Source organism: Salvelinus namaycush, chromosome 33 (assembly GCF_016432855.1).
Source record: "Salvelinus namaycush isolate Seneca chromosome 33, SaNama_1.0, whole genome shotgun sequence".
Classification (NCBI taxonomy): domain Eukaryota; kingdom Metazoa; phylum Chordata; class Actinopteri; order Salmoniformes; family Salmonidae; genus Salvelinus; species Salvelinus namaycush.
In genome coordinates this window covers 36,888,847-36,898,317 of record NC_052339.1, presented here as the reverse complement: position 1 = coordinate 36,898,317, position 9,471 = coordinate 36,888,847, and the positions used below count along the sequence as shown (strand labels likewise).

The window sequence follows — 9,471 nt, the reverse complement described above, 5'->3', positions numbered from 1 at the left end:
TCCTCTCCGGCAACTGAGTTAGACCCCTGTATCTTTCTAGTGACTGGGTGTATTGATACACCATCCAACGTGTAATTAATAACTTCAACATGCTCAAAGATGGATTCAATGTCTTTCATTTATCTTTTTTTTTACCCTTCTACCAATAGGGGTCCTTCTTTGCGAGGCATTGGAAAACCTCCTTGGTCTTTGTTGTTGAATCTGTGTTTGAAATTCACTGCTCGACTGAGGGACCGTACAGATAATTGTGTGTGTGTTGTAAAGCGATGCGGTAGTCATTCAAAAATCATGTTAAATACTATTATTGCACACAGTCCATGCAATTTATTATGTGACTTGTTAAGTAAATGTTTACTCCTGAACTTATTTAGGCAGTAGCAAAGGGGTTGAATACTTGTTGCCTGAAGACATTTCACCTTTTCATTTTTTATTAATTTGTGAAACAAGAAATTGACATGGGATATTGTGTTGTAGGCCAGTGACCAATATCTGCAGTGCTGCTCGTGGAAACGCCATTTCGCTGAGTCTACCTTTTAAGTTTAAGTCAATCCCAATGTGACCCCCCCCCCCAGATTGAGGCTTGAAAACCCTATTAATCCCAATGTGCCCCCCCCCCCCCCAGATTGAGGCTTGAAAACCCTATTAATCCCAATGTGCCCCCCCCCCAGATTGAGGCTTGAAAACCCTATTAATCCCAATGTGGCCCCCCCCCAGATTGAGGCTTGAAAACCCTATTAATCCCAATGTGGCCCCCCCCAGATTGAGGCTTGAAAACCCTATTAATCCCAATGTGCCCCCCCCCCCCCCCCCCCCAGATTGAGGCTTGAAAACCCTATTAATCCCAATGTGGCCCCCCCCAGATTGAGGCTTGAAAACCCTATTAATCCCAATGTGCCCCCCCCCCCCCCCCCCAGATTGAGGCTTGAAAACCCTATTAATCCCAATGTGGCCCCCCCAGATTGAGGCTTGAAAACCCTATTAATCCCAATGTGGCCCCCCCAGATTGAGGCTTGAAAACCCTATTAATCCCAATGTGACCCCCCCCAGATTGAGGCTTGAAAACCCTATTAATCCCAATGTGGCCCCCCCCAGATTGAGGCTTGAAAACCCTATTAATCCCAATGTGGCCCCCCCCAGATTGAGGCTTGAAAACCCTATTAATCCCAATGTGGCCCCCCCAGATTGAGGCTTGAAAACCCTATTAATCCCAATGTGACCCCCCCCAGATTGAGGCTTGAAAACCCTATTAATCCCAATGTGGCCCCCCCCAGATTGAGGCTTGAAAAACCTATTAGGAAAAAAACCTTAAACATAATTTAAAACCTTTTTTTGTTGATTTTGCCCAAAATGGAGAGAGAGAAAAGTAACACCTAATGTAATTCATGATGGTTTTTATTTGAGTTAGTTTTGGAGTCTAAGATAATAGTTAGGGTTTTTAAGATAATAAGGGGAGGGTTTTAAAATGATACTTTTATTAACAGGTTTGTTTTATTTCAGTTTACAAAAAAAAGTAATTGTTTTAGTTTAAAATAATAACCTTGATCCACACACACACACACACACACACACACACACGCTACACACACACACGCTACACACACACACACACACGATACACACACACACATGCTACACACACATCTCAACTGCTGCTACCAGACTCTTATTGTGATTGCTAAATACTGCACAATTGAAACTTGCTCCCCAATCCCCCTTTCCCCAAAAGGACATGAGACGTGTTGGAAGTATAAAATATTGGACTATAAATGGTGTCTTCCTGTATTATACTAAAACATGTATTCTATTCTGCTGAGCCATTTACTTTGTTGCTATTCTTATATTTTATGATGTCTTATTGTTGATATTGTGGAGAAGGAACCTGCAGTAAGCATTTGGTTGGACGGTGTGTACCATGTGTATCCTGTACATACGACTAGCACAACTTGAAACACATTAATTTAGTTAATTCTGTAACTGTGTTTTTACAGGTGAGAGAGGAACTGGGAAAAGCACAGGGAAAAAGCTGTGTTTTAAAGGCTCCACGTTTCACAGAGTTGTAAAGAACTTCATGATACAGGGAGGAGACTTCACCGAGGGTAAACCTACACAATATATTACATCTTCATAGGGTAAACCTACACAATATATTACATCTTCATAGGGTAAACCTACACAATATATTACATCTTCATAGGGTAACCCTACACAATATATTACATCTTCATAGGGTAACCCTACACAATATATTACATCTTCATAGGGTAAACCTACACAATATATTACATCTTCATAGGGTAACCCTACACCATATATTACATCTTCATAGGGTAAACCTACACAATATATTACATCTTCATAGGGTAAACCTACACAATATATTACATCTTCATAGGGTAAACCTACACAATATATTACATCTTCATAGGGTAAACCTACACAATATATTACATCTTCATAGGGTAACCCTACACAATATATTACATCTTCATAGGGTAACCCTACACAATATATTACATATTCATAGGGTAAACCTACACAATATATTACATCTTCATAGGGTAAACCTACACAATATATTACATCTTCATAGGGTAAACCTACACAATATATTACATCTTCATAGGGTAAACCTACACAATATATTACATCTTCATAGGGTAACCCTACACAATATATTACATCTTCATAGGGTAACCCTACACAATATATTACATCTTCATAGGGTAAACCTACACAATATATTACATCTTCATAGGGTAAACCTACACAATATATTACATCTTCATAGGGTAAACCTACACAATATATTACATCTTCATAGGGTAACCCTACACAATATATTACATCTTCATAGGGTAAACCTACACAATATATTACATCTTCATAGGGTAACCCTACACAATATATTACATCTTCATAGGGTAACCCTACACAATATATTACATCTTCATAGGGTAACCCTACACAATATATTACATCTTCATAGGGTAAACCTACACAATATATTACATCTTCATAGGGTAAACCTACACAATATATTACATCTTCATAGGGTAAACCTACACAATATATTACATCTTCATAGGGTAAACCTACACACTATATTACATCTTCATAGGGTAAACCTACACAATATATTACATCTTCATAGGGTAAACCTACACACTATATTACATCTTCATAGGGTAAACCTACACAATATATTACATCTTCATAGGGTAAACCTACACAATATATTACATCTTCATAGGGTAACCCTACACAATATATTACATCTTCATAGGGTAAACCTACACAATATATTACATCTTCATAGGGTAAACCTACACACTATATTACATCTTCATAGGGTAAACCTACACAATATATTACATCTTCATAGGGTAAACCTACACAATATATTACATCTTCATAGGGTAAACCTACACAATATATTACATCTTCATAGGGTAAACCTACACAATATATTACATCTTCATAGGGTAACCCTACACAATATATTACATCTTCATAGGGTAAACCTACACAATATATTACATCTTCATAGGGTAAACCTACACAATATATTACATCTTCATAGGGTAAACCTACACAATATATTACATCTTCATAGGGTAACCCTACACAATATATTACATCTTCATAGGGTAAACCTACACAATATATTACATCTTCATAGGGTAAACCTACACACTATATTACATCTTCATAGGGTAAACCTACACAATATATTACATCTTCATAGGGTAAACCTACACAATATATTACATCTTCATAGGGTAAACCTACACAATATATTACATCTTCATAGGGTAAACCTACACAATATATTACATCTTCATAGGGTAAACCTACACAATATATTACATCTTCATAGGGTAACCCTACACAATATATTACATCTTCATAGGGTAAACCTACACAATATATTACATCTTCATAGGGTAAACCTACACAATATATTACATCTTCATAGGGTAAACCTACACAATATATTACATCTTCATAGGGTAAACCTACACACTATATTACATCTTCATAGGGTAAACCTACACAATATATTACATCTTCATAGGGTAAACCTACACCATATATTACATCTTCATAGGGTAAACCTACACAATATATTACATCTTCATAGGGTAAACCTACACAATATATTACATCTTCATAGGGTAAACCTACACAATATATTACATCTTCATAGGGTAAACCTACACAATATATTGTGTAATATACATACAGTACCAGTCAAAAGTTTTGACACCTACTCATTCAAGGGTTTTTCTTTATTTGTACTGGTTTCTACATTGTAGAATAATAGTGAAGACATCAAAACTATGAAATAACACATATGGAATCATGTAGAAACCAAAAAAGTGTTAGTTTTAGTTTTAATAGTTTTGATGTCTTCACTATTATTCTACAATGTAGAAAATAAAGAAAAACCCTTGAATGAGTAGGTGTTGTAAAATTGTTGACCAGTAGTGTGTTTGTGTGAAAGAAAAACACGTTTTTTTGTCTATTAAAATAACATCAACTTGATCAGAAATACAGTGTAGACATTGTTAATGTTGTAAATGACTATTGTAGCTGGAAAAAGCAGATTTTTAATGGAATATCTACATAGGGGTACAGAGGGCCATTATCAGCAACCATCACTCCTGTGTTCCAATGGCACGTTGTGTTAGCTAATCCATGTTTATCATTTTAAAAGACTAATTGATCATTTGAAAACCCTTTTGCAATTATGTTAGACCAGCTGAAAACTGTTCTAATTAAAGAAGCAATAAATCTGGCCTTCTTTAGACTAGTTGAGTATCTGGAGCATTAGCATTTGTGGGTTCGATTACAGGCTCAAAATGGCCAGAAACGAAGACCTTCTGAAACTCGTCAGTCTATTCTTGTTCTGAGAAACTAAGGCTATTCCATATGAGAAATTGACAAGAAACTGAAGATCTCGTACAACACTGTGTACTACTTCCGTCACAGAACAGCGCAAACTGGCTCTAACCAGAATAGAAAGAGGAGTGGGAGGCCCCGGTGCACAACTGACCAAGAGGACAAGTACATTAGAGTGTCTAGTTTGAGAAACAGATGCCTCACAAGCCCTCAAATGACAGCTTCATTAAATAGTACCTGCAAAACACCAGTCTCAACAGTGAAGAGGCGACTCTGGGATGCTGGCCTTCTAGGCAAAGTTCCTCTGTCCAGTGTCTGTGTTATTTTGTCCATCTTAATCTGTTTGTTTTTTTGGCCAGTCTGAGATATGGCTTTTCTTTGCAACTCTGCCTAGAAGGCCAGCATCCCGGAGTCGCCTCTTCACTGGGAGGAGTGATGGTTGCTGATAATGGCCCTCTGTACGCCTATGTAGATATTCCATAAAAAAATCAGCCGTTTCCAGCTACAATAGTCATTTACACCATTAACAATGTCTACACTGTATTTCTGATCAATTTGATGTTATTTTAATGGGCAATTTTTTTTGTTGCCTTTCTTTAAAAAAAACAAGGACATTTTTAAGTGACCCCAAACTTTTGAACGGTAGTTTATAAATGTCTGATGCCCTAGTGATTTCCATACATTCTCACTGTCCTGTGCCATGTTGGAAGCGTTTACTGACTCTTTAACCTCCTGGCAGGCAATGGAAGAGGAGGGGAATCCATATATGGAGGCTACTTTGAAGGTAAGGAGTAGGATCTATTAATCGGATATAATACCGTAATGTCCCTTTTAATTCATAAAAATAATATGCTGCTGTGCACCTCTATCTTAGAGACTACGACTGCATGCCTGTAGTTGCATGGACAGACAGATAGGTAACTAGTGGTGAGCTGCCAGTTTTAAGTTGTGCTGTTAACTCTTTGTTGTATTGCCTTCCATCTAGTCAACGTAGCTAGTAGTTAAGCTTTGTGATTCAGCATGGAGACGCTAATCTATTTTCTTTATTTCAAGCTCCAATCTTCCTGCCTAAAATGTTCAACATATTCTTTTATTTATAGAGTGTGGTCTTTTGCAAAATGAGAAGGTAAGAGACTGTCCTCAGCTCAGTAACACAATGTCAACCTGTACCACTCCACCTTCCCCAGCTCTATACAAGATGTCTGCCTAGGTCAGTCAGCCAGCCTGTCTGTCAGTCAGTCAGTCAGCTAGCCCAGTGGTTCCCAAACCCACAACGAGGGTCCAGGTGTGTTGCGGGATTTGATATATACTGTATATATAGATGGTACCAGTCAAAAGTTTGGACACACCTACTCATTCCAGGTTTTTTCTTAATCGTACTATTTTCTACACTGTAGAATAATAGTGAAGACATTTAAAACTATGAAGTAACACATAGAATCATGTAGTAACCAGAAAGTGTTAAACAAATCAAAATCTATTTTATATTTGAAGTTCTTGAAAGTAGCCACCCTTTGCCTTGATGACAGCTTTGCACATTCTCTCAACCAGATTCTTGAGATAGTCACCTGGAATGCATTTCAATTAACAGATATGCCTTGTTAAAAGTTAATTTGTGGAATTTCTTTCCTCCTTAATGCATTTCAGCCAATCAGTGGTGTTGTGACAAGGTAGGGGTGGTATACAGAAGGTGGCCCTATTTGGTAAAAGACCACATCCATATTATGGCAAGAACAGCTCAAATAAGCAAAGAGAAAACGACAGTCCATCATTACTTTAAGACATGGTCAGTCAATGGGGAAAATTTCAAGAACTTTGAACATTTCTTTAAGTTCAGTCGCAAAAATCATCAAGTGCTCTGATGAAACTGTCTCTCATGAGGACCGCCACAGGAAAAGAAGACCCAGAGTTACCTCTGCTGGAGAGATGAAAGATGGCGCCGAAGACCATGGTTGACGTTTTACATTCTCCCAACCAATTGTGCAATTTAATTTTGTTTGTGTTTTATGGAACTTATTTTTTAGCTTATTGTGTACATAATGTTGCTGCTACCGTCTCTTATGACCGAATAGAACTTCTGGACATCAGAAAAAGCGATTACTCACCACGAACTGGAAGAACTTTTTCCTTTAACGAGTCCGACGAGAAGGATATCCTGCTTTAACTGGCCCAGATCCACGCCTTTTTGGTTGAATTAAAAACACTGGGATGCAAATCGCGGATCCTTCTGAGAATCTGGAGGAGAGCGAGCAAACTCCCACTGCCTTCCATTCTTCTTGCTAACGTGCAATCGTTAGAAAACAAAATTGATGACCTAATATTACGATTATCCTACCAACGGGTCATTAAAAACTGCAACAACTTATGTTTCACCGAGACGTGGCTGAACGAAGAAACGGACAATATAGAGCTGGCGGGATGTTCCATGCATCGGCAGAACAGAGTCGCTACCTCTGGTAAGACGAGGGGTGGGGGTGTGTGTCTTTTTGTCAATAACAGTTGGTGCGCGATGTCTAATATTAAAGAAGTATCTAGGTATTGCTCGCCTGAGGTAGAGTACCTTATGATAAGCTGTAGACCACACTATCTACCAAGAGAGTTTATCTGTATTATTCATAGCCGTCTATTTACCACCACAAAGTGAAGCTGGCACTAAGGCCGTGCTCAACCAACTCTATAAGGCCATAAGCAAAGAAGAAAATTCTCACCCAGAAGCGGTGCTCCTAGTGGCCGCGGACTTCAATGCAGGCAAACTTAAATCAGTTTTACCAAATTTTTGGTAAAAAATATCCTAGACCACCTTTACTCCACACACAGAGATGCATACAAAGCTCTCCCTCTCCCTCCATTTGGCAAATCTGACCATAATTCTATCCTCCTGATTCCTGCTTACAAGCAAAAACTAAAGCAGGAAGTACCAGTGACTCGCTCAATACAGAAGAGGTCAGATGACGCAGATGCTACACTACAGGACTGTTTTGCTAAAACAGACTGGAATATGTTCCGGTATTCATCCAATGACATTGAGGAATACACCACCTCAGTCATCGGCTTCATCAATAAGTGCATCGATAATGTTGTCCCCACAGTGACTGTACGTACATATCCCAACCAGAAGCCATGGATTACAGGCAACATCCGCATCGAGCTAAAGGCTAGAGCTGCCGCTTTCAAGGAACGGGAGGCTAATCCGGACGCTTATAAGAAATCCCACAATGCCCTCAGACGAACCATCAAACAAGCAAAGCGTCAATACAGGATTAAGATTGAATCCTACTACACCGGCTCTGACGCTCGTCGGATGTGGCAGGGCTTGAAAACTATTATGGACTACAAAGGGAAGCCCAGACGCGAGCTACCCAGTGATGCGAGCCTACCAGATGAAGTAAAGGCCTTTTATGCTCGCTTCGAGGCAAGCAACACTGAAGCATGCACGAGAGCTCCAGCTATTCTGGATGACTGTGAGATAACGCTCTCGGTAGCCGATGTGAACTAAACCTTTAAACAGGTCAACATTCACCAAGCCGCTGGGCCAGACGGATTACCAGGACTTGTACTCAAAGCATGCGTGGACCAACTGTCAAGTGTCTTCACTGACATTTTCAACCTCTCCCTGACCGAGTCTGTAATACCTACATGTTTCAAGCAGACCACCATCGTCCCTGTGCCCAAGGAAGTGAAGGTAACCTGCCTAAATGATTACCGCCTCTTGGCACTCACGTCGGTAGCCATGAAGTGCTTTGAAAGGCTGGTCATGGCTCACATCAACAGCATCCTCCCGCACACCCTAAACCCACTCCAATTCGCATACCGCCCCAACAGATCCACAGATGACTCAATCTCAATCACACTCCACACTGTCCTTTCTCATCTGGACAAAAGGAACACATATGTGAGAATATGCTGTTCATTGACTACAGCTCAGCAGTCAACACCATAGTGCCCACGAAGCTCATCACTAAGCTCAGGACTATGGGACTAAACACCTCCCTCTGCAACTGGATCCTGGACTTCCTGACGTGCCGTCCCCAGTTGGTAAGGGTAGGCAACAAAACGTCTGCCACGCTGATCCTTAACACTGGGACCCCTCAAGGGTGTGTACTTAGTCCCCTCCTGTATTCCCTGTTCACCCATGACTGCGTGGCCAACACGACTCCAACACCATCATTAAGTTTGCTGATACAACTGAACAGTTGTAGGCCTAAGCACCGACAACGATGAGACAGCCTTTAGGGAGGAGGTCATAGAACTGGCAGTGTGGTGCCAGGACAACAACCTCTCCCTCAATGTGAGCAAGACAAAGGAGATGATCGTGGACTACAGGAAAAGGCGGGCCGAACAGGCTCCCATTCACATCGACGGGGCTGTAGTGGAGCGGACCAAGAGTTTCAAGTTCCTTGGTGTCCACATCACTAACGACGTATCATGGTCCAAACACACCAAGACAGTCGTGAAGAGGGCACGACAAAACCTATTCCCCCTCAGGAGAATGAAAAGATTTGGCATGGGTCCCCAGATCCTTATAAGGTTCTACAGCTGCACCATCGAGAGCATCCTGACCGGTTGCAT

At 40.2% G+C, this 9,471-nt stretch overlaps 1 protein-coding gene across 1 annotated transcript in view; it reads left to right on the top strand.

The window, feature by feature from the left end:
• Positions 1-1,625: 1,625 nt before the first annotated feature.
• Positions 1,626-9,471, top strand: part of LOC120027937 (NK-tumor recognition protein-like) — a 20,058-nt gene continuing 12,212 nt past the window's right edge. The window contains exons 1-2 of the mRNA XM_038973030.1: positions 1,626-2,096; positions 5,642-5,686. Coding sequence (XP_038828958.1) covers positions 2,069-2,096; positions 5,642-5,686 — 73 coding nt within the window. The 5' untranslated portion in view covers positions 1,626-2,068. The remainder of the gene's footprint in view (positions 2,097-5,641; positions 5,687-9,471) is intronic.